This window comes from Mobula birostris, chromosome 29, assembly GCF_030028105.1.
Source record: "Mobula birostris isolate sMobBir1 chromosome 29, sMobBir1.hap1, whole genome shotgun sequence".
Taxonomy (NCBI): Eukaryota; Metazoa; Chordata; class Chondrichthyes; order Myliobatiformes; family Myliobatidae; genus Mobula; species Mobula birostris.
In genome coordinates this window covers 28,230,338-28,256,688 of record NC_092398.1, presented here as the reverse complement: position 1 = coordinate 28,256,688, position 26,351 = coordinate 28,230,338, and the positions used below count along the sequence as shown (strand labels likewise).

At 46.2% G+C, this 26,351-nt stretch overlaps 1 protein-coding gene across 4 annotated transcripts in view; it reads left to right on the top strand.

Moving 5' to 3' along the window:
• Window positions 1-26,351, top strand: part of LOC140189874 (serine/threonine-protein kinase WNK3-like) — a 150,514-nt gene that overhangs the window by 110,003 nt on the left and 14,160 nt on the right. For all 4 annotated transcript variants that reach the window (XM_072246206.1, XM_072246208.1, XM_072246207.1 and 1 more), the window contains exons 11-19: window positions 3,891-4,032; window positions 5,469-5,585; window positions 8,388-8,558; window positions 13,479-13,530; window positions 16,670-16,783; window positions 17,717-18,189; window positions 19,316-19,409; window positions 25,031-25,149; window positions 25,777-26,165. In XM_072246206.1, coding sequence (XP_072102307.1) covers window positions 3,891-4,032; window positions 5,469-5,585; window positions 8,388-8,558; window positions 13,479-13,530; window positions 16,670-16,783; window positions 17,717-18,189; window positions 19,316-19,409; window positions 25,031-25,149; window positions 25,777-26,165 — 1,671 coding nt within the window. The remainder of the gene's footprint in view (window positions 1-3,890; window positions 4,033-5,468; window positions 5,586-8,387; window positions 8,559-13,478; window positions 13,531-16,669; window positions 16,784-17,716; window positions 18,190-19,315; window positions 19,410-25,030; window positions 25,150-25,776; window positions 26,166-26,351) is intronic.

Genomic DNA, 26,351 nt, shown 5'->3' with positions numbered 1-26,351 from the left:
CACCTCATTATAGGAAGGATGTGGAAGCTTTAGAGGAGATTTACCAGGATGCTGCTTGGACTAGAGCTCAAAGTTCAAAATGAATTTATTATTTACATATATGTCATCATAAACAACCCTGAGATTCATTTTCTTACGGGTATACACAGTAAATACAAGAAACACAATAGAATCAGTGAAAGACTGCACCTAACAGGACAGACATACAAGCAATGTGCAAGGGTTAACACACTGCAAATACAAAAGAAAAAAAAATAACAATAATAAGTAATCAATAAATATCAATAGCACGAGACGACAAGTCCTTGAAAGTGAGTGTATAGGTTGTGAGAACAGTTCTGTGATAGGGTGAGTGAATTTATCTCCACTGGTTCAAGAGCCTGATGGTTGAGGGGTAATAACTGTTCCTCAATCTGGTGGTGCTGGGCTATGTCTTATGAGGGAAGGTTGAGCGAGTTAGGGCTTTTCATTTTGGGGCAAAAGAGGGTGAGAGGTGACTTAGTAAGAGGTGTTTAAGATGATAAGAGGCATAGATCAAGTGGATAGCCAGAGATTTTTTTTTCCCCCAGGGTGGAAATGGCTAATACGAGGGGACATAATTTTACGGTGATTAAAGTAAACTGTAAGGGGATGTCAGAGCCAGGATTTTTACACAGAGTGGTGGGTACATGGAACATGTTGCTGGGGTGGTTGCAGAGGCAGGTACATGAGGGGCATGGAGACTGTTAGGCACATGGATGATAGAAAAATAGAGGGCTATGTAGGAGAGATGGGTTAGATTGATCTTAGAGTACGTTAAAATGTCAGTACAACATTATACGTCAAAGCATCTGTACTGTACTGGACTGTTCTATATTAAACCTATACTCGCTAGCATTTGGAATATCCAGCCCAGGGGATAAAGACTGATACTCTACCCTATCCATGACTCTCATAGTCCTGTATATTTATATCAGGTCTTCCAAGAATAAGAAATCTGGCTTTGTCCAACTTCTCCTTTTTAGATGATACTCTCTAATCCTGCTGAATGAACCCTCCCCAAAGCCTTCACATCCTTCCTGTAAGAACCTAAACTCTGCACATTACAGTGGATTCCAGTTAATTGGCCATCAGTTAATTGGGGCATCCGCTTATTTGAAACAACTCTTGAAGAATGAAAACTATTCAAGAAACTAGCTGGGATTTCCCTCATTTATTTTGGGACGTTATACCACTTAATTGGGACAGGAGACTGTTGCCAAACAGTTTCTAACTAGTGCCGGTCGTGTGTACTTCTATGGCCGTTAGACACTGCACCATGCTTAGAGCAAACTGATTTTTAATAGCGTCAGTTGCATATGCTTGTGTTATGTTACTCATTTAGGCTGACCGATGTCAGATGAAAAAGCAGTAATTTTTGACACTACTTCATGCAGGAAGGTAATGAAAGCAGTCTAGGAACTGCACCAGGTGTCTGCACTGAGCTTGTTCATTTACAGTGGATCGAAAGATACACTGGATGAACTCCTCCATCAATAATTATTTGGAACTAATGCACAGTTTTATAATACTGTAGTTATATTGGTAGTGTTCCAATTTGTTCAATATTCCATTTAAATACGTAATTTGTTACTCAGTTACTTTGTCTTTTTTATACCTTATTAACTATTTCCATGAAACTGAAGGCTAATTGAGGCATCCACTTAATTCAAAGTTCAAAATAAATTTATTATCAAAGTACAGGTCGACCTATAATCCGGCACCTGAGGAGTGGCGGATTAGTGAAAATGCCGAACTACGGAAGGATCACATTAAGCAATAGCTAACTGCCTCATCATACCTTTAAAATATCATATAAATCAGTACAAGTTAGATAATAATGAAACAGGAATATTAAATGAGTAGCAAGTGAAATTTTAAGAAATTAATATACTGTACAGGCACAAATAAAATAAAGGGAACAGGTAAATGTACAGAAATTAACTCATACAGAACAGTTGAGCACTTCCGCTTCTAAAGTGAGACGTTTAATATATCTTCAGACAAAGTTACATGTCTGCAAGTGTGGGGTTGTCAGGATCATCAACATCTTCATCTTGAAAAATGAGTGAAGCATCAGGAACTGGTGCTGAAACTAGCACAACAGTTTCTTCACAAACTGTTGATGTTGGTGGCAGCACATCTGGGTGAGCAGAAGTAGAAGTCAGAGGAAAGAGGTCTTCTATACACCACATTTCACGCAATCGCCAGACAGCCGGGGATTGGGCGCTGGGCTGTTCCCTCTTCACTCGCAGTTTTTGAGGGAATCCTCATTAGTTTCTCTTCCTCTGCTTAGTAATATGCTTAAATTCAGCGGGTTGCCACTTCTGATCTGAGGTCGTAGGCAGAAAAGAATGGAGCGCCAGCCAGGTGACGCCAGAGGACAGTGCGCGACTGCCGGCAGGTGGGCAAGAAGGCAGACCGACCCAGTGCGTGCCAGCTCCCCTGCCGGCTGGTGGGTGCCGGGCGGTTGCGCCTCAGGCAAATGATGTTAATAAATGCAGGAAAACAGGCAGGAATCGCCTGTCTGTGCTTACAAGAGCGCACCAACACGTGAACAGATCTAGCGCAACCAAAACAATGCGCAGCAGATTGGTACAGTGGCCCAGGAAATTTGAAATTACAGTTGCGTGGAAAATTTTAAATCAGTGCCAAATTATCGAAGGAACCGGATTACAGGTGGTACATATATGTAACCACATACAACCCCGAGATTCATTTTCTTGCAGGCAATCACAGTAAAAACAAGAAACACAATAGACTCAATGAAAGACTGCACCCACAGGACAGACAACAAACTGCAAATACAAAAAGAAAGAGGGGAAAAATGAAATAATAACAATAATACTAAATAAGCAATAAATATCGAGTCCTTGAAAATGAATTCATAAGTTGTGGGAACAGTTCAGTGATGGGGCGAGTGAATTTGAGTGAAGTTATCCCATCTAATTCAAGAGCCTGATGGTTGAGGGGTAATAACTGTTTCTGAACCTGGTGGTGTGAGTCCTGAGCCTTCTGTACCTTCTTTCTGATGGCCCCAGCAAGAAGAGAGCATGAGAGATGTTGAGGGCCTTTGATCATGAATGCTGCTTTCCTGCAACAGCACTCCGTATAGATACTTACCGGTGGAGAGGGCTCATCCATGATGGACTGGGCCATATCCATTACTATTTTTAGGCTTTTCTGTACAAGAGCATTGGTATTTCCGTACCTGGCTGCGATATATCCAGTCAATATACTCTCCACCACCCATCTATAGAAGTTTGTCAAAGTTTTAGATAATGCCAAGATCTTCACAAACTTCTAAGAAAGCAGAGGCGCTGCCGTGCTTTCTTTGTAAATGCACTTACGTATTGAACCCAGTACAGATCATCTAAAATGATAACACGTTGGGCCAAATGTATTGGTCCAGATGTTTCCCAATTAACCAGAATCCACTGTATTCCACAAATGGTCCAAGTAAAGTTTTATACTTCCTGACTTGTATGCTCAATGTTGCATCAGATGAAGGCAAATATGCCGTACACTGCCTTTACCACCCTGCCACTTTCAGGGAAATGTGGACTTGCACCCCAAGATCCCTCTGTATATTAGTGCTCCTAAAAGTCCCACTATTGTTTGATCTCTCTGGTTCCTGATTCCCTCTCCTTTTTGGTTCCGGGGCCCCTGCCTCTTTCCTTCTCTGCATTGTAACTTTCTCCACCTGCCCTCCCCTCCACTTTCTCCTTCACGCATCCCCTCCCACTTTGGCAGCTAGGCTATCACAGATGTCTTCCCACTTCAGCTGTAACGTTATAAATGATCCACAGAAGAGTTCAGTGTTGCTGGCTTTTCCTCTTGGAGACGTACTTACAACAGTTCTGCATTCTCAGTGGGACTCCTGACGCGGTTAAAGAAGTCTCCAACGGCAGTGACCTTGGGAATGGAAAGGCCCAGAAGTCTCAGCCGAGGAGGCCCTCCTGCGCACGGGAAAGGCCGGAGAAGTCGACCAAGTTCCAGCTGACCGTCTTGCAGGTAACTGGAATGGTGGGATAGTAGGATTGTCCACTGAGGAGAAGCGAAATAGATTGGGCCTGTATTGTTTGGAAATAAATGAATGTGGACCAATTATGTTGAATTCTTTGCTCCAGGGAATAAAGATCTAACCTTTCCCCATAATTCAAATGCTCTATTCCTGGTAGCATCCTTATAAATCTACACGTTCATGATCATGTCTGTAAAAAAAATTTACCACTTTATATTTTATCTATTATTACACAACATTGATTCCAACAATCATCAATTTAAATTTTGTAATTGTGGAATTTTGTATGTGTGCTGAATGAAGGGCTTTGTTTCAGACTAAGAGTCAGGTCATTTAAAACAGACATGCGTTCATATTCTTTCTCTCAGAGGGTGGTGAATCTCAAATTCTCCACTCCAAACAGCATGGAGGCCAGATGTGGGCAATAGCTGGAGAGGCAGGTGGTGTTGAGGAAGCAGGGGGTCTGCAGAAGGGCTGAGACAAATTAGGAGAATTAACAAAAAAGTGGCAGATGGAATTTCGTGTAGCAGGGTGTTTGGTCGTGTACTTTGGTAGAAAGAATGAAGGCATAGACTGTTTTCTAAATAGGGAGAAAATTCAGAAATCAGAGATTCGAAGGAACTTGGGAGTCCTCATGCAGGTTAATTTGCAGGTTGAGTCAGTTAGCATTTGTTTTGAGAGGACTAGAATATAAAGGCAAGGAAATGTTGCTGAGGCTTTATGAGGCACTGATCAGGCCGTACTTGGAGTATGGTGTGTATTTTTGGGGCCCTTTTCTAATGAGGGATGTGCAGCATTGGAGATGGTCCAGAGAAGGTCTACGAGAATGAAGGAATTTGCGTATGAGGAGTGCTTGATAGCTCTATGCCTATACTCACTGCAGTTTAAAAGAATAAGGAGGGATCTCATTGACACCTGTTGAAGATTGAAAGGCCTAGATAAAGCGGACGTGGAGAGGGTGCTTCCTATAGTGGGGGAGTCTAGGACCAGAGAGCACAGCCTCAAAGTAGAAAGATGTCCCTTTAGAACAGAGATGAGGAGGAATTTCTTTAGCTAGAAGGTGGTGAATCTGTGAAATTCATTGCTACAGACAGCTGTGGAGGCCAAGTTACTGGGAATATATTTAAAGCAGAGGTTGGTATGTTCTTGTAAGGACATCAAAGTTACAGGGAGAAGGCAGGAGAATGAGGTTGAGAGGGAAAATAAATCAGCCATGATGGAATGGTGGAGCAAACTCAATTGGCCGAATGGCCTAATTCTCCTCCTGTGCTTTATGGTCTTAACTGGTTTTGATATCCCAAATGCAGTCTGTGTGAGGGGTGAAGTAGTTGGGGAAGGAGGAGGTCAGTGTTCAGTGTTGCTGAAAATGTTGAGACCTGTGTCACTGTGAGCCTGATGCCACCCCTCCCCCCGCCCCCACCAACAGGTTTCCAGTGAGGGCGACAACATGGTGGAGTGCCAGCTGGAGACGCACAACAACAAGATGGTTACTTTCAAGTTTGATGTGGATGGGGATGACCCTGAAGACATAGCCATCTACATGGTGAGTCTGATGACCGAACAAACCACTAAGAACACCCTCACCCAGTCGTCATAGAGTCGCACAGCATGGAAGCAGGGCCCTCAGCCCAACTGGTCGACGCCGACCATAGTTCCCACCCAATCTGATCTTAACTCTTCTTTCTTCCATCAGTATTCTTTAAGATCTTTAATTTGACCTTTCCTTTCCACATACCTGTCCAATTATTTTCAAAGTTGAAAAGTCAATTTGTTATCAAAGTACACATATTGTCACCATACACAACCCTGAGATTCATCCAAATACAAGCATTCACAGTAGAACTAAGAAATACAATGGAATCAGTGAAAAACTAAACACAAGGATGCACAAGCGACTGTTCATTTCGTGCATGCTGCCTGACTTGCTGAGTTGCTCCAGCATTTTACATACATAGCTTTGGATTTTCAGCATCTGCAGAATTTCTCATGTTTATTACTCAAGCACTTTCTCTGGCAGCTCATCCACTTATGTTTTAAAAAACACAAAGAAAATTGTCCCTCAGATTCCTACTAAATTTCTCCCTTCTCACCTGAAACAGTTTTGGTCCCCTAATCTGAGGAAAGACATCCTTGCCATAGAGGGAGTACAAAGAAGGTTCACCAGATTGATTCCTGGGATGGCAGGACTTTCATATGAAGAAAGACTGGATGAACTGGGCTTGTACTCGTTGGAATTTAGAAGATTGAGGGGGGATCTGATTGAAACGTATAAGATCCTAAAGGGATTGGGCAGGTTAGATGCAGGAAGATTGTTCCCGATGTTGGGGAAGTCCAGAACAAGGGGTCACAGTTTGAGGATAGAGGGGAAGCCTTTTAGGACCGAGATGAGGAAAAACTTCTTCACACAGAGAGTGGTGAATCTGTGGAATTCTCTGCCACAGGAAACAGTTGAGGCCAGTTCATTGGCTATATTTAAGAGGGAGTTAGATATGGCCCTTGTGGCTACGGGGATCAGGGGGTATGGAGGGAAGGCTGGGGCGGGGTTCTGAGTTGGATGATCAGCCATGATCATAATAAATGGCGGTGCAGGCTCGAAGGGCCGAATGGCCTACTCCTGCACCTATTTTCTATGTTTCTATGAAACCTATGCCCTCTCGTTCTTGATCCTCCAACCCTGGGGAAAAGACTAAGTGCATTCACCCTAATCTACCTTCACGTGGTTTAATACATCTGTCACCATATACAGCCCTGAGATTCATTTCCTTGAGGGCATACTCAATAAATCCTGAGAATGGTAACCATAACAGACTCAATAAAAGACCACACCAACTTGGGCCAACTTGCACAGACAGCCAATGCATTCACAGTAGAACAAAGAAGTACATAGAATCAATGAAAAACTACACTAGCAAAGATGGATGAACAATCAATGTACAAAAGACAACAAATTGTGCCGATGCAAAAAGAGAAACAAAAGTATAATAATAATTAAATAAAAAATGAATAAAGTCCAACCTCTTCCTCAGTCCCTCAAGTCCTGGCAATAACCTTGATAACCTTTCTTTGCTCTCTTCCCAGCTTAGTAACAGCTTTCCTATAGCAGGGTAACCCCTCAGTCTCCTGTACTCTACGAAGAATGAAATTGGAGTCTGAGGTGTGAATCTTAAACCTGTAGGGGTCCCACTGAACCTATTCCTTTTGTCCTTTGATTCCTCCCTCCCTTTGCCCCATCCTGTCCGCATTTGAGAGGCCACTCATTCCCCCTATGGTGGTAGGTTGGAGATACGTCTCTACCAAAGTTGATGTAAGGCGCTCCTTCCATCCACCATCCTGCAGGTCACCCTTGGCAAGGTGTAGCACCTGCTTAGCCCCCTGATCAGGATGACGTGAAGTCATGGGAGCAGGTGGTAGATGGTCGTATGAGCAGCTGGTGCAGATCACAAGTCCTGGTTATGTGATCACTGATGCCAGGCAGACAATCTCTGAAGGGTATTGATAATGGCTGTGGTCACCCATCTTGTAAAGACACTGCCCAGAAGAAGGCAATGGCAAACCATTCTGCAGAAAAATTTGCCAAGAACAGTAATGGTCGTGGATAGACCGTGATCACCCACATTATACATCATGGCACGTATTATTTATTTATTTAAATCTTACATCCTTCCCACAACATGAGGGGAGTAAAAATCATTGCGTTACAGACATGTGAAATTATAAGTCTAATGGCTTGTAGAAAGAAGTTGTCCTGTAGCCTACAGGTCCTGGCTTTAATGCTACAGTACCGTTTTCCAGACAGAAGCAGCTGAAACAGTTTATAGTTGGGGTGACTGGTGTCCCCAATGATCTCTTAGGCCTTCTTTATACACCTGCTGCTGTAAATTTTCTCAATGGAAGGAAGTTCACATCCACAGATGCACTGGGCTGTCTGTACCACTCTCTGCAGTGCCCAGCAATCAAGGTTGGTGCCATACCAGGTGGTGATACAGCCAGTCAGGATGCTCTCAATGGTGCCCCTGTAGAAGGTTTTGAGGATTTGGGAGTTCATGTTGAACTTTTTCAGTCACCAGAGGTGGAAGAGACGCTGTTGTGCTTTTTTTTTTGCCACAAAGCAGTCCAGGTGAGATCTTGGGTGGTGTGTATACCAAGGAACTTGAAACTACTCACCCTCTCAACTGCAGTGACATTGATCGGGGTGAGCCTGTCTCAGTTCTTCCTGTAATCCATGATCAGCTCTTTCGGTTTTTGGACAACAAACGAATGAACCCACCCCTCCCGCTCTCCGTCCCTCCCTTCACTGTTTGCCTCCACCCCAGAGCAATCAGGTCTCTCATGTCTTTTACCTCAGGTGCAAAACAACTTCATGCTGGAGCTTCAGAAGGTGAAATTCATCGAGGAGATGAGAGCCATCATCGCCAATTCCCTAGAGATTGTGCGAAGTTCGTCGGAGGCCGATCGGGGGGCGGACGTCACTCCTCATCACCCCCTAGCAGGCACCGGGCAGCCTGACCACAACATGGTAAGTAGCCCCTCTGGATCTATGTAATGGGACAAGGACAAGTGATGTTCACTCCCAGGTGCCTTTCTTGTAGTTAAAAGCCCATTTGTCCACCCTCAGGAGGGTTTCTGTCAAACGTAGGCACCCTTGGCTATATGTGACTCTGGTCCCACCTAGAACTTAGCAACCCAACAGCATGGTGGGAACCTAAAGGAAACACGTTGTCAAGGTCAAAGTTCAGTTTGTAATCATACCCACAAGTCCATGGGCACAAGGTGCACTGAGAAGCTTAATTGCAGCAGCTTCAGATAAGCAGCATTCACAGAGAAAAACATAAATTATATAACAGAGAACACGATTAGAACAACAGAAAAACAAAGACCACTGTAGTGCAAAATGGTCATTGTGTTGTTATACTGAATTAGTGATTAGGGATGTGCTGGTTGGCTCCATTTCAACCCTCACCAGTTTTTATAGGGACAACCTAAGTGGATGCATCACAACTTAGAGCAGCAACTGCTCTGCCAGAGACTGCGAAGAATTGGAGAGATTTGTGGACACGGTTTAGCACGTAACAGAAACCAGCCTCCTCTCCATGGTATCACGCACAGAATGCTGGAGGAACTCGACAGGTCAGGCAGCACCTATGAGGAGGAATAAAGACCTGACGTTTCAGGACGAGACCCTTCATCAGGGATGTAGGGTGTAAGTTGAATCAAGAGTTAAAATTGGCATGTCGCAAAGGTAATGCTACAGTTGTTATGGGAGATTTCAACATGCAGGTAGACTGGAAGAATCAGGTTGGTGCTGAATCCCAAGAAAGGGAGTTTTTGGAGTCCCTCCGAGATGGATTCTTAGAACAGCTTGTACTGGAGCCTACCAGAGAGAAGGCAATTCTGGATTTAGTGTTGTGCAATGAACCGGATTTGATCAGGGACCTCGAGGTAAAGGAGCCATTAGGAGGTAGTGACCATAATGTGATAAGTTTTAATCTACAAATTGAGAGGGAGAAGGGAAAATCGGAAGTGTCAGTATTACAGTTGAACAAAGGGAACTATGGTGCTATGAGGGAGCAGCTGGCCAAAGTTTAATGGAACAATACCCTAGCAGGGATGACAGTGCAACAACAGTGGCAGGTATTTCTGGGAGTAATGCAGAAGGTGCACGATCAGTTCATTCCAAAGAGGAAGAAAGATCCTAAGGGGAGGCCGTGGCTGACAAGGGAAATAATGGAATAAAAATAAAAGAGAAGAAGTATAACATAGCAAAGATGAGTGGGACGCCGGAGGATTGGGAAACTTTTAAAGAGCAACAGAAGATAACTAAAAAGGCAATACACGGAGAAAAGATGAGGTACGAAGGTAAACTAGCCAAGAATATAAAGGAGGATAGTAAAAGCTTCTTTAGGTATGTGAAAAGGGAAGAAAGTAGTTAAGACCAAAATTCGGCCCTTGAAGACAGAAACGGGTGAATTTTTATGGGGAACAAGGAAATGGCAGATGAGTTGAACAGGTACTTTGGATCTGTCTTCACTAGGGAAGACACAAACAATCTCCCATATAATAGAGGCCAAAGGACCCAGGGTAGTGGATGAACTGAAGAAAATTTATATTAGGCAGGAAATGGTGTTGGATTGACTGTTGGGCCTGAAGGCTGATAAGTCCCTGGGACCTGATGGTCTGCATCCCAGGGTACCTAAGGAGGTGGCTTTAGAAATCGTGGACGCATTGGTAATCATTTTCCAATGTTCTATAAATTCAGGATCAGTTCCTGTGGATTGGAGGGTGGCTAATGTCCTACTTTTCAAGAAAGGAGGGAGAGAGAAAACAGGGAATTATAGACCGGTTAGCCTGATGTTAGTGGTGGGAAAGATGCTGGAGTCAATTATAAAAGATGAAATTACGACACATTTGGATAGCAGTAACAGGATAGGTCCAAGTCAGCATGGATTTACGAAGGGGAAATCATGCTTGACTAATCTTGGAATTTTTTGAGGATGTAACTATGAAAATGGACAAGGGAGAGCCAGTGGATGTAGTGTACCTGGACTTTCAGAAAGCCTTTGATAAAGTCCCACGTAGGAGATTAGTGGGCAAAATTAGGGCACATGGTATTGGGGGCAGAGTACAGACGATTGGCTGGCTGGCTGACAGGAAACAAAGAGTAGCGATTAACGGGTCCCTTTTGGAATGGCAAGCAGTGACCAGTGGGGTACCACAGGGTTCAGTGCTGGGACCGCAGCTGTTTACAATGTACATTAATGATTTAGATGAAGGGATTAAAAGTAACATTAGCAAATTTGCCAATGACACAAAGCTGGGTGGCAGTGTGAAATGTGAGGAGGATGTTATGAGAATGCAGGGTGACTTGGACAGGCTGGGTGAGTGAGCAGATGCATGGCAGATGCAGTTTAATGTGGATAAATGTGAGGTTATCCACTGGTGGTAAGAACAGGAAGGCAGATTATTATTTAAATGGAGTCAAGTTAGGAAAAGGGGAAGTACAACGAGATCTAGGTGTTCTTGTATATCAGTCACTGAAAGCAAGCATGCAGGTACAGCAGGCGGTGAAGAAAGCTAATGGCATACTGGCCTTCATAATAAGGGGAATTAAGTATGCTGCACAGCTGTACAGGGCCCTGGTGAGACCACACCTGGAGTACTGTGTGCAGTTTTGGTCTCCAAATTTGAGGAAGGACATTCTTGCTATTGAGGGAGTGCAGCGTAGGTTCACAAGGTTAATTCCCGGGATGGCGGGACTGTCATATGTTGAGAGATTGGAGCGACTGGGCTTGTATACACTGGAATTTAGAAGGATGAGAGGAGATCTGATTGAAACATATAAGATTATTAAGGGATTGGACACACTGGAGGCAGGAAGTATGTTCCCGCTGATGGGTGAGTCCAGAATCAGAGGCCACAGTTTATTAAGGGGTTGGCCATTTAGAACAGAGTTGAGGAAAAACTTTTTCACCCAGAGAGTGGTGGATATGTGGCATGCTCTGCCCCAGAAGGCAGTGGAGGCCAAGTCTCTGGATGTTCTCAAGAAAGAGATGGATAGAGCTCTTAAAGATAGCGGAATCAGAGGTTATGGGGATAAGGCAGGAACTGGATACTGAATGTGGATGATCAGCCATGATCACAGTGAATGGCGGTGTTGGCTCGAAGGGCCAAATGGCCTACTCCTGCACCTATTGTCTATTGGCATCATTGATGCTGTCTGACCTGCTGAGTTCCTCCAGCATTTTGTGTGCATTAATCTGGATTTCACCTTGTTAATGCAAGTATCTAATCAGCCTATCATGACAGCAACTCAATGTATAAAGCATGCAGACATGGTCAGAAGGTTCAGTTGTTGTTCAGACCAACCGTCAGAATGGGGAGGAAATGTGATCTAAGTGACTTTGACTATGGAAGATTTTTGGTGCCAGACAACTTGGTTGGAGTATTTTAGAAACTGCTGATCTCCTGGGATTTTCACAGTCTGTAGAGCTTTACAGAGAATGGTATGAAAACCAAAAAAAAATTCAGTGAGCAGCAGTTCTGTGGGTGAAAATACCTTGTTAATGAGAGTGGTCAGAGGAGAAAGACTGGTTCAAGCTGACAGAAAGGAGACAGTAACTCAAGTAACCGTGCATTGCAGCAGTGGTGTGCAGAAGAGCATCTCTGAAGGCACAACACGTCGAACATGTTCGAAGAAAACAATCCCAGCTTGTAGTCCCTTGTCCCAGGAACCTCCAGAATCTCCTCTGGAACCTCTCTGACACCCTTGCACCCTTTCAGTAGCGAGGCGACCGGAACTGAACACGAGGTGAAGCCAGTGTAAAGGTACAGCCTGCCTTCCCAGCTTTTATACTTGTTGCCAGAGCCCAGTATTGTGTGTGCCTGGCCTTGCCACCTTGAATAGTTCATGCACCCACACCCCACCAGTGTCCTTTGCTCCTGCAGCCCTTGTAAAATGGGAGCTCTACTCCACATCATCCTACTTGTTCTTCTGAACATACTTGCTGCATTAAATTTTGTTTGCCACCCACTCTACTAACCTCACTGTTTCTTGGCGCCACAGTAACATAGAGGCTTGCGTAGTGGTGTATAGCGACAGAGATCAGGGTTCAATTCTTAGCGTGGTCTGTAAGGAGTTTGTATGCTCTGTCACTGGTTGTTTGTCTGTGGTCTTTCATTGATTCTGTTGTATTTCTTTGTTCTGTGAGAACACCTGCACGAAAATGACTCTGAAGATGGTATATGGTGACATTTACGTGCCTTGATAATAAATTGACTTCAAAGTTCAAAGTACATTCGTTATCAAAGTATGTATACATTGTACAGCCCTGAGATTCATCTCCTAAAAAGCAGCCATGAAATAAACCCTAAAGAACCCATATACAAAAAAGACAGTTGAACACCCAATGTGAAGGAAAAATAAACACACCATGCCCACAAAAAAGTGAAAAAACTCATAAAAAAAAGATCGTTGAGCAGCCAATGTTCGGGGGTGGGGGGGCACATTGAAACCTGTTGGATATTGGAAGTCCTAGATAGAGTGGATGTGGAGAGTATGTTTCCTGTAGTGGGAGGAGTCCAGGAATAGAGAGCACAGCCTCAAAATAGAGGAATGTTCATTTAGAACAGAGATGAGGAGATGTTTAGAACAGAAACATTGAATCTAGAATTCATTGCCACAGATACCTGGAGGTCAAGTCATTGGGTGTATTTAAAGCAAAGGTTGATAAGTTGTTTATTAGTCAGTGCATCAAAGTTTAGGGGAGAAGGCAGGAGAATGAGGTTGAGAGGGGATGATCTATTAGCCATGATGGAATGGTGGACCACACTCAATGGGGTGAATCCTTTATACTCTACTCCTCTGTTTTATGGTCTTAGAAATCAGACTTGATTTAGGCTGCTGTTTTAGATGTTAATCTTTGCTTTTCTGTGCCTTTAGCACACAGGTGCAGAGCAGTTACAGATGAACCAAGCACTCTCGCAGCCTTGTGGTGAGTACAGCGAGATCCCATCTCCGCAACGCCATTCTCCAGGGCGCGTCTCAACATCACAGCGGTGACCCATGTGATCCCGTGGATGTCCTATCGACCTTGCACACTTTGTGTCCAGCAGGCGACTGGTCTGTCACAGTCCGGATGGGACGTCATCATATTTTGGGGCATCATCCAGAAGTTGCACTGAACTGCAGCTTCCGCTCTGCTGGGTTCAACACAGGAGATACTGCAGATGCTGGAAATCTTGAGCACCACACACACACACACAAGGCACTGGAAGAACTCAGCAGGTCTACAGACGAAAATGAACAGTCGACACTCCAGGCCTGATGAAAGGTCTGGACCTGGAACGTCAAATGTTTATCCCCTGCCTGACCTGCTGAGTTCCTCCAGCATTTTGTGACTGCTCAGCTGCCAAATCTGAACTGATCTTCTGGGAGTGTTTCAAACTTCAGGGACATGGGTTAGATCTTGATCTCTGGTGTCACCTGTTTGTACAGTCGGCATGTTCTCCCTGTGGCCACGTGGATTTCTTGATGGGTGTTCTACTTTCTTCCCACATCCCAACAGCTGACATTTTGGGCCGAGTCTCTTCATCAGGAAGGGGGACGGGAGTGGGATGGGGGGAGGAGGAGTACGAGCTGGCTGGTGATAGGTGATGGGGAGGTGGGTGGGGAAGGGGGAATGAAGTAAAGCTGGGAGGGGATAAGTGGAAGAGTTAAGGAACCAAAGAAGGAGGAATCTGATAGGACCATGGGAGAAAAGGAAAGAGGAGAACCAGAGAAAGGTGGTGAGAGAATGCATGTTAGATTCTGATGTTTTTAATTCAAGGTTCTTTCAGAATTCAGGAAAGAGGAACAAGCTGTTGTTCTGCAATTGTTTTAAGTGTTAATAGAACAAAGAGAGTTGGAAACAAATAAGTTGACCAAGTGAAGGGAGAGAGAAGCAAAAAGATGGTGCTGCAGTGCAGTTAGTGAGAAGAAAAGTTCCATTCAAATAGCAAATAGAGTCAGCCAATGAGGAATTATTCAAATAATGCAATACCAAGAGAAGCTTCCAGAACTTTCCAGAATCATACCAATTCCACTGAAGTCCAGTATGTCTCCCAGTGGCCACAGCAATTGGAGACATACTAACCAAAAACTACTTAAAATACAAGCTGATAATTAATTGTTAAGCTGCAAAGAAAGTAACAGTTAAACAGACTAAAAAGAGCAATCTAATCCCACAGGTATGAGTGAGAGGGGCAGTGGGATGAGGGAAAATATAATTGGTGATGCTCCTTGCCTCAAAACGTCGATTGCTCATTCCCCTCCGTAGACGCAGCCTGACTTGCTGATACTTCCCCCCAGCATTTTGTGTGTGTTGCTCAGGATTTGCAGCTTCTGCAGAATTTCTTGTGTCCGCAGTGTAGAGGGAATGGGGTGCAGAGCAGAGGGAAGAGACAACTCCCTTCTGAACCCATAAGCAACTGCAGATACTGGAGACTCCTGGTTCTATCCATCTACTTACCCACGCACTCCAAGTCAATTGTCCATTTCCCTCACAGACGCCGACTGACTTGCTGAGATCCCCCAGATGCCTTTTTTTTGGTTCCTCACCCCCCCCACCTGCCCGTTGCACCCCTCACCTTGCTCTCCCTCCCTCCAATTTGCCCCTCATCCCACCCCCTCTTCCCTTTGTGTCCCTACTTACCACTTTTCACACTTCCTCTTCCTCCCACCCTATTTTTGTTTGAGCCTAATACCCAACCTCCCTTGGTCTCTCGTCTGTCATCTCCCACTCCTGCCCATCACCCTTCACCCCCTCGGCAATCCACTGATCACCTATCACCCCACCCACTCCCCCTCTCCCCTCTTTATACTCCATCTTATCTCCAGTCTCAGTGCTCAACCTGAAATGTCGGCAGTCCTCACCGCTCCACTGATGCTGCTTGACCTGATGACCACCTCCAGCTGCTTGGAGAGTAGAACTCAGCCTGTCGAGTCCCCTCCACCACTCCATCACAGCTGATGTATCAGTGGGTTGCTGGGCAGCACAGCTGGAAGGGTTGGTAGGGTCTGCTCTGCACTCTATCACTAAATAAATAATTAAAAATTATGCTCCCTTGCATCAGCCATTCCTATCCTGGGAAAAAGGTGCCGGCTTTACAATCGAACTATGCCTCTTTTCGTCTTGTACACCCCTATCAAGTTGTTTCTCATCCAAAGAGAAAAGCCCTAGCTCGCTCAACCTCTCCTCCATGGGCTCAGTAAAGCAGCTAACGTAATCAAAGACGCCTGCCCCCTCTCCACCTACTGCGGACATTCTCTCTTCTCTCCACCCCCCAATCAGGCAGAAGATACAGTAGCCACAAAGAACATACCAGCCGGCTCAAGGACAACTTCCATCCTATTGTTATAAGACACATTTCCTATTATTGCCCTCCCTCGAAGCACTGATGTGATGAGGAAATGGTCTCGTCCAGAGTGATGGGAGGCCTTTAATGACAGATGCCGCCTTTTTGAGGTGTCGACTTTCGAAGATGTCCTCAATGCTGGGGAGGCTGGTGCCCAAGATGGAGCTGACACCCAGGACATGCCCTCTTCTCATTGCTACCAGCAGGGACAGGGTACAGGATCCTGAAGACACACACTCAACATTTCAGGACCAGCTTCTTCCCCTCCAACATCCGATTTCTGAAAGGACAATGACCCCATAAACACTTCCTCACTATTTTCTTTCTTCTTTTGCTCTCTTTTTGCACTACTCCTACATACTTAAATAAAAACAGCATATTTTGTAATATTTGCCAGTGATAATAGATCTGATTTTGCAGCGTTTACCCAGAATGCAGGACTCCACAGTACAGTTCAGCCCACAATGTTGTGCCAACCTTTTAAACTACTCCAAGATCAATCTAACCCTTCCCTCCCAAATAGCACTCCCATTTTTTTTTATCATCCACGATCCTATCTGATAGTCTTTTAAACATCCTGAGTTTATCTGCCCTGTATCACCTCCCTTTACAAAGTGTTCCACGCTCTGTGTAAAACTTACTCCTGACATTCCCCCCCCCCCAATCTTGACCTTTCAATTTGTTTTCTGGGTGCGTGTGTGCGTGTCTGTTTTTGTACAGTGTCCCTTTATGCCGCAGGTGAGGCCGGCCCGCACTTCTCGTCTGTTGGACGTTGGAGATTCTTCATTAATCAGAAGGTCATGACCTCCGAAGCGGAGATTCCAAGCGATCACCAGCTCAGCACAGAAGCCGGTAAGGAAAACCCAAACCCCCTTTTTATCTTCTCTCTGCCGCTTGGCTTGTTGGCCATCCTGTCAACGTGCCGTACACTACAGATGCACAAGGGTAGGACACCCTACTGATCGGTAGTGCGGGCGAACAGATGGACTTCTGTGTACAAGTCTACACAAAGTGGCAGTGCAGGCGCATGAGGATATAAAGAAGGCACATTGGGACACTTGCCTGTGGCCCAGAGCTGAGACCCCTGTTCGATCCCTGTTGCTGTATGTAAGGAGTTTGTACTATCTCCCCGTGACCACGTGTGTTTCCTCCGGGTGCTCCAGTTTCTTCCCACATACTTATAAAGCTTTATAAAGCATTCAGAACACCGCAGCTGGAGTATTGCTTGCAGTTCTGGTCACCACTCTATAGGGACTTGAGAGGGTGGAGAGGAGATTTACCAAGATGTTGTCCATGATGGAGCAGTTCAGTTACAAGGGCAGGCTTGGTTCTTTTTTTTTTACCCTGGAGCAGAGGTGGTTGAGGAGTGATGTTACACAGGTGGGTAAATTTGTGAGGAGTTAGATAGAACAGAGAGTAAAATACCTTTTCCCCAATGTGGGGGTATCACCACTGGTTAGCACAGCTCTTCACAGCACCAGCAGCCCAGTTTCATTTGCCGCCACTGTCGGTAAGGGGTTTGTACATCCTCCCCATTTCCTCCGTATGCTCTGGTTTCCTCCCACATTCCAAAGACATATGGGTTAGGGTTAGTGAGCTGTGGGCATGCTGTACTGGCAAGAGAAGCGTGGCAGCCCGCCAGGGTTCCAGAGAACCTCTTCAGCGACATGTTAGATGCACTGTGGGTTAGTGAGCTGCAGAATCCATTCTCTCTGCCCTTCCCTCTTCTCTGATTGTCCTGGCAATTGAGCTTTCGTTTTTCTCCCAACCAAAACCCCCACACAGACCCCGAAACCAAAAGTCACGAGGCAACCCACCCAACGGCGTCGAGTTCCCTGGAAGACATGAAGCGGATCCCACCGGACAGCTCCGTCCCCAGTGGCCTGACGCCTTGCAGCAGTTCCTCCTCCTCCTCGTCCTCCTCCTCATCCCCCTCCTCATCTTCCTGCGGCGACGACTGCCCAGCAAACCCCGCCCCTGACCGAGGGCAGCAGCCGGGTGTCCAGCCCTCCTCCGTACCCGAGTCGGACGGTGAGGGCCCCCCTCGGCTGGGCTACTCTGACCATTGCATCAAGAAGCTGGATGCGAAGCTGCGTACTCTACTGTACCAGGAGCACGGCGGGCAGCCTGGGGCACCTGAGACCCCCCTGTCCAGTGGGGAACCGCTCCCGATGGACGTCGACCCAGCCTTGGCCTCCGAGCCTCCGGAACGGTGCCTGGGATCACCCAACCGCTCATCTACCGGTGCGGCGGAGAAGGTGAGCCACATCATCTCTCTCTCTTCCTCTCCCCCTCATTGGTGCTTCCATACCAGGCCATGATGCAACCAGTCTGGGTAGTCTCCACTGTGCTCTGTAGAAGTTTGTCAAAGTTTTAGATGACGATGCGAATCCATGCAAACTTTTAAATAAACAGAGGTGTTGAACCTTCTTTGTGGTGGCACTTAATGTGCTGGCCCCAAGACGTGATAACACCAAGGAATTTAAAGGCAGGTACAATAATAGTATTTGCACATGTACATGGATAGGAAAGATTTATGGCGATACGGGCCAAAAGCTGGCATATAACAATGAATAGGTGTCATGCTCAGCATGGACCAGATGGGCCAAAAGGCCTATCCAGGCTCTGTAACCTTGCATGCACTCTGGAATTTACGTTGTTGGATCATCAGAATTCGCAAGCAGTCAGCTGCCAGATTCTCATATTTTAAAGTAAATCAAGTCCCTGGTGATAAGGTGGTGTCTCATCCTGGGAATTGGCCATTTTACCCCCACCCACCTCCCCACTGCAATGCCAGCATTGCGACGAAGAGAGGATGTGTCCTTTTCTGCAGTTCCTTTGTTCAGTTCACAGTAAGCAGGATTTCCCAGTAGCCTACCATTTTAATTCCAGTTCCCATACCGACACTTCCGTTTATGGCCTCCTCTACTGCCGAGATGAGGCCACTCTCAGCCTGGAAGAGCAACAACTCATATTCTGTCTGGGCATGAACCACGATTTTTCTAACTTCCAGTAATTTTTCCCTCCCCCACTTCCCTCTTCCCTCTTCCATTCCCCACTCTGGCTCCCCTCACCTCCTCTTCACCTCACCTGCCTATCACCCCCCCATCCCCCGGTACCCCTCCTCTTTCCCTCTCAATGTTTCACTTCATCGCTCTCCCCCACCTATCACCTGCCAGTTTGTACTCCTCCTCCTCCTCTCTCCACCTTCTTATTCCTGCTTCTTCCCCCTTCTTTTCTAGTCCTAATGTCACCCCAAAACATCGACTGTGTATTCCCGTCCATAGATGCTGAGTTCCTCCAACATTTTGTATATGTTACTCTAGATTTCCAACATCTGCAGAATCACCTTTGTTAACTCGTGCACCTCTCGCTTTCCCACAGTCTCTTCCACAGGAGAAGTTTACTTCTGAGCCTTCGGAGCCCGTGACACGGACATCACCACTGTCAGCGGGAGTCACTCTGAGCCAGACAGGAGGTGGGTACCGTGACCTGTGTCTCGTTCTAGTGAAACTGCATGCTGAAGTGTCGGTAATGGGAGGGAAGTCGTGGACTGTCAAAGGTTAGAGATGGGCTGAAAAGCCACTTCTCCTGACCTTGATTTTCTCTGTCAGTGGTGGTAATGGAATCCCGATCTTCCAATCGCTGGTGCGCTGTAAAGCGTTACACTAACTGCTACACTACTGGGCCACGATAATTTGAGCCCTGCAGTCCCAGGAATGTCCTGGTGTTTCTATTACAGCTCGGAGCGTCTGAGTTCAGAGTTCATTCCTAGCGTCCTCTGTAAGGAGCTTCCTCATCCTCCCCATGGAATGTGTGTGTTTCCTCTGGGTGCTCCAGTTTTCTCCCACAGTCCAAAGACCAACTGGTTAATCGGTCATTGTAAATTGTCCTGTGGTTAGGCTAGGGTTAAATTGCTGGTGGAGCGGCTCAAACGGGCCTGTACGCGCTGTACCTCCAAACATATGAAATAAAATGAATCACATTCTTTCCCACCTGATTTTTCTCACCAATGCAATTCAAGGATCAGTTGGCCTTCCATTGACCCAAAACCAAATTGGCCATGTTTCCATCAGATCTGTTTCTGCATGGAAGTTGGAATCTTGTTGTCATAAGAACACAAAATGGGAGGAGGAATGGGCCACTCGGCCCATCAAGGCTACCCTACTGCTCAGTATGGTGGGATTTAGATTCAGATTTATTTATCCACGTGTGCATCAAAACATGCTGTGAAATGCATCATTTGTGTTAACCAATGCACTCGAGGACGTACTGGGGGCCACCACACATTCCAGCTTAGCGTGCCCATGATGCTCAGCAGAGCAGCACAGAACACAACAAATGGCAAACAACAACAGCGAAACAAATTCCATAAATCTCTCTCAATCTCTCTCTCACTCACTCACTCACTCTCCTCCAACCCCAGTACAGGCCTCCATTCTTCAAGTTTTGGCTATTGGGCTCCGAATACCAGACCTCTGTTTGACCTTTGATCTTCGGTATGAACACCTGGACTAGCTAATGACAGGACCTTGAACTCTAGGCTTGCCTACTGTCCGGACCGCATGCCTCCTGTATGCACAAGCATCCAATCCCAGGACCCACCAACCTGGGACAGCCCGACATCCGCAGATGTCCTTCCATCACCCGTCCATATTGTTGAGGCCGGGACTCTGGACGTCCTCCATTACGTTCCACGTCACATGTCTGTTTGTGCAGGCCTCAGTTCCTCCTCTGTGCCAGCTCCCCATAACCGTCAGTTACCTGATCTTTTAATAATCTACAGTACTCTGCAAAGGTCTTACACATATATATAGCTAGAGAGATATAGATAGGTTAAGCGAGTGGGCAAGGGTCTGGCAGATGGAGTAAAATGTTGGTAAATGCAAGGCCATCCACTTTGGAAGGAAATATTAGAGAGCAGATTATTATTTAAATGGTGAAAGATTGCAGCATGCTGCTGTGCAGAGGGACTTGGGAGTGCTTGTGCATGAATCACAAAAGGTTGGTTTGCAGGTGCAGCAGGCTATCAAGAAGCTGGATGGAATGTTGGCCATCATTGCTAGAGGGATTGAATTTAAGAGCAGGGAGATTATGCTGCAACTGTACAGAGTACTGGTGAGGCTGCACCTGGAGTACTGCATGCAGTTCTGGTCTCCGTACTTGAGGAAGGATATGCTTTACTGGCTTTAAAGCAGTGCAGAGGAGGTTCACCAGTTTGATTCCAGGGATGAGGGGGTTGGACTATGAGGAGAGATTGAATCGCCTGGGACTGTACTCGCTGGAATTCAGAAGGATGAGAGGAGATCTTATAAAAACATATAAAAATTATGTAAGATAGAAGCAGAGAAGTTGTTCCAACTGATAAGTGAGACTAAAACTAAGAGACACTAAAACTAAGAGACATAGCCTCAAGATTCGGGAGAGTAAATTTAGGACGGAGATGAGGAGGAACTGCTTTTCCCAGAGAGTGGTGAATCAGTGGAATTCTCTGCCCAATGAAGCAGTGGAAGCTACCTCAGTAAATATATTTAAAACAAGGTTGGATATATTTTTGCATAATGGTGGAATTAAGGGTTACGGGGAAAAGGCAGGTAGGTAGGTGGAGATGAGTCCATGGCCAGATCGGCCATGATCTTATTGAATGGCAGAGCAGGTTCAACGGGCCAGATGGCCGATCCTTGCTCCTGTTCCCTATATTTTGCACAGAACTGTATCTGTCAACGTGAAGCAGAGAGAGAGTTTGTAAATCTGACAGGAGAAATGGATGTTGGGAATGGTGAGGGTGGAGTGCCACTGGAGGGATGTGGGACAGGTGGCAGAAAAGGCGTGCTAGGGGCAGTTCGTGGGGGGGGGGGGTTGGCACAGGTACACACACACACAGCCCTGAGACACCAGGCAAAGTAATTTGATTCCAAACAGTTGATTTATTGATCATTACAGAACGTCCCTCTGGTGCTTCCTGCTCCCTACTCTCTCCCTTCCCCTTTCCCCAACCAAGATTCCCCTCTCCCTGTCCTCTTCCCACAATGTCCTCAGTCCACAATAGAGACCCATAGTAGAATCAGATTTATCATCACTCACATATGTCATGAAATTTAATTTTTTTTTGTAGCAGCAATACGATATAGTACATAAAATTACTATAGTGCTGTGCAAAATTCTTAGGCTCCCTGGCTATATATATACTTTTGCACAGTACTGTATATCTATTGTCTAAAACTTTTGCAATAGATATTGGCTATAAAATGAATTCACCCCTTGGAAGTTTTCGTGTTTTATTGTTTTACAACATTGAATTACAGTGGGTTTAATTGAGATCAACAGAAAGAGACTTTTGTGTCAAAGTGAAACCAGATCTCTACAAAGTGATCTAAAATTAATTACAAATATAAAACACAAAATAATTGATTGCTTAAGTGTTCACCCCCCCCCCCCCGCCTTTTAATATGAGACACCAAATCACCACTGGTGCAGCCAGTTGGTTTTAGAAGTCACATAATTAGCTGAATGGAGATCACCATATGCAGTCAAGGTGTTTCAATCGATTGTAGTAAAAATACACCTGTATATGGAAGGTCCAACTGTGGTGAGTCAGTACCCCGGAAAAAACTACCCCATGCAGAAAAAAGAACACTCCAAGCAACTCTGTGAAAAGGTTATTGCAAAGCACAAAAGCCAGAGCAGGCCATCCTTGAAAACTGAGTGACTGTGCAAGAAGGGGACTAGTGAGGGAGGCCACCAAGAGACCTATGACAACTCCGGTGGCTGAAATGGGAGAGAGATTGAGCATACAACAACTGTTGCCCGAGTGCTTCACCAGTCGCAGCTTTATGGACAAGTGGCAAAGAGAAAGCCACTGTTGGAAAAAAAACTTGCATGGAATCCCAGCTAGAGTTTGCCAGAGGGCATATGGGAGACTCTGAAGTCAGCTGGAAGAAGGTCCTGTGGTCTGATGAAACCAAACAGACTAAACGTGATGTTTGCCTTAAGCCAAACACTGCACATCATCAAAGACACACCATCCCTACTGCGAAGCATGGTGGTGGCTGCACCATTTTGTGGGGATTCTTCGCTGCAGCAGGCCCTGGAAGGCTTGTGAAGGTAGAGGGTAAAGTGAATGCAGCAAAATGCAGAGAAATCATGGAGGAAAACCTGATGCAGTCTGCAAGAGAACTGCGACTTAGGAGATTTGTTTTCCAGCAAGACAATGACCCCAAGCATAAAGCCAAAGCTACACAGGAAGAAAGTTAATGTTCTGGAGTGGCCAAGTCAGAGTCCGGACCTCAATCCAAGTAAGAATTTATGGCTGGACTTGAAAAACACTGTTCACTGACGATCCCCATGCAATCTGACAGAGCTTGAGCAATTTTGTAGAAACACTGCAGAATGGGGAAAACTGCAGTGTTCAGATGTGCAAAACTGATAGAGACCTATCCACAGAGACTCAAGGCTTGAAGGGGATATTTATGAAATCAATTATTTTGTTTTTAATAATTGTAATATGTAGCCCCCTCTGGCCACCCTCAGGGTCGCTCCGCTCGCTGTCGTCTAGGGAAACAGCCTCGGCCCCCGCCAAACTGGGTAATTTGTTTGTGTGGATGCTGTGTGAGGTACCCCACCCCACCCAAATAACAGACATTACACCAGATGCAATTAAATGATTTACAGTTTATAGATATTACTGGAACTATATAATTAAAAGAGAATAAAATATAAAAGGAAAATAAAAGGCGCCACACTTATCAAAGTTCAATCTCTTCGTGCACAAAAACCGTTGGAGCTCAAGGACCTTCTTCTTCACCCTGTGACTCCTCGGACCACCTTGACCGGCCGCCTGGGACCAACAACGGTGGTCGACCAGACGCTCCACACGAGTCCGTCTCCGTCTCCTCGCCGAACGTCCCGCTCGGGGTCCGACCCCGTTAGCGGACTCACAGCACCCGGTCCATCCTCTGTCTCGCTCTCCTGCCTTCTGCCCCAAAACCCCGCGCATACAGTATCTTCAAATACACCAAAACCATAACAACTATCCCAATTGGTTAATAGCACCCTCTTATCACCCTCTAAACCACAACAAACTGCTAGCGCAAACTTTCTCAGCGTTAAAGCACAACAAAGCCGCATTCCCCAGATTAACATAACAAAAACGCCATTTTAATTAGCCTCCGCAGTAACATAAAAATCGAAGCCCCCTTACAAATAAATTTAGACCGATTTGTAGAAATTTGTTTTCATTTTGACTAGAGTCTTTTTCTGTCCATCAGTGTCAAAAAAGCCAAATTAAATCCACTGTGAATCAGTGCTGTAAAACAATAAAACGTGAATACTTCTTGGGGGGGGGGGGAATATTTACTTTTTATAGGCATTGTACATGTGCCTAAGACTTTTGTACAGTACAATACATGTGACACATACTGCTAATGTCAACTCTTCAACTGGTTGCTGTATTTGTCCTCTTAGTGCTGGTGGGCAAGAATACCTTTGGAGGGAGTTGCTGATGGGGAGAAAGGTTTAGATTTAATTGTCATATGTACATCAAAACTCAGCCAGCTTACTACCCTCCTCACCATAAGGCATAGGAGCAGAATTCAGCCCAGTAAGTCTTCTCTGCCATTGCATCATGGCTGATTTATTATCCTTCTCAACCCTCATTCACCTGCCTTCTCCCTCATAACCTTACTAATCAAGAACCTATCAACCTCTGCTTTATATATATCCAATGACTCGGCCTCCAGAGCCGTCCGTGGCAATGAATTCTACAGATTCTCCACCCTCTGCCTAAAGAAATTCCTGTTCTAAGAGGACGTCCTTCTATTCTGAGACTGGTATTGAGGACATCTTCAAAAGGCAATGCCTCAAGAGGGTGACGTCCATCATGAAAGACTTCCATCACCCAGGACATGCCCTCTTCTCATTGCTACCATCAGGGAGGAGGTACAGAAGCCTGAAGACACATGCTCAAAGTTTCAGGAACAGCTTCTTACTCTCCCCAATCCGATTTCTGAATGGACAATGAACCTTTCTCCCAATGCCCTGAACTCTGAATCTGAGCTGCTGTTAACCACGCCCCCCCTGTTCTCCTTTTGCCCCGGGCAGCCGGTGACAGTCAGACCAACCTTGGAGGCAAGGACCTCGCTGGGACGGAGCAGGGCAGCACCCGTGGAGGCTTCCCAGATGACCAATCCGCTGTGTGCAGACAGGCTGGGCGATTTCGGGTAAGATTTGGAGAGTGTAGGAGGGGAGTATCACAGCCCTTCCACTGTATTGCTCTCGCTGCAAATAACGTGGGGTTAAAGAGGGAGGGGATGTAGGAGAGGTGGTTATCATCACTGGTGAGAGCCACCTACGCTGTCAGCTGTTGTAGGGCTTTTGTGTGAAGTGGGGGCATCTGTGTCAGGGAGTGGGTGTCCATGTCGGGGTGAGGAGAAGTGAAGTCCATGTCGTGCAGAGGGTAGGAGAGCAGTATCTGTGTCTGGGAGAGGGGAGGCGAGGGCATCTTTGTCTGGGAGAGGGAGAGAGTAGAGTCTATGTCTGAGAGAGGGGAATTTGTGTCTAAGAGAGGGGAGGTAGTGGAGGACACCTTTATTTGGAGAGGAGTTCTTTACTCGGGGGCTGGAGCCAGGGGAGGAAGAGGAGAGGCTCCTATTTTCTGAGAATGGGAGTTTACCGTTATTCGGGGGATGGGAGGGAGGGAGAAGTGAGCTGTTTTTTTATTGCGAATGGGGGAGCTGGGTGAGGCTTGGGTTGTTGGTGAGGGGCCAGACACTAAGTAGTGGTCGGGGTTTGGTTGAAATAAATAATTATTTTTTCTCCATCCTCTTCCCCCCACCCCACTCCCCAAGATCTCTGCATCATCGCCCCATCCTGAAGGAGCCATCCCACCTGCCGAACACTTGCCCCACCACCCAAAGGATGACCCCAGCCGTCGCTCCCCAACCGTCACCCCATCCAGGGGCGCCCCTCCGCGGGCTGAATCTACCCCCAGGGGCTGCGATGCTCTCGACGGGCTGCCGCACCTGCCGCCGGGCTGGTACGAGGAGGAGGAGGCATCCAGTGGCCTCCTCGGCAAGCAGCCCAGCACAGACAGTGACCCAGCCGGTAGGCCACACCCTGTCGCTGGCCGACCTCCAGCCCTCCCCTGCCACTCGCTCTCCTCCCCCATGAGCAGTGACGATGAGTCAGAGGTGGAGGACGAGGACCTGAAACGAGAACTGCAGAGACTCCGGGAGAAGTAAGTGGAGGGCAGTGAGACACAGCGCAGAATCAGCCCTTCCCAGCCCTAATCACGGAACAATTTAACCCTAACCTAATCACGGGACAATTTAACCCTAACCTAATCGCGGGACAATTTAACCCTAACCTAATCACGGGACAATTTAACTCTAACCTAATCGCAGGACAATTTACAGTGACCCGG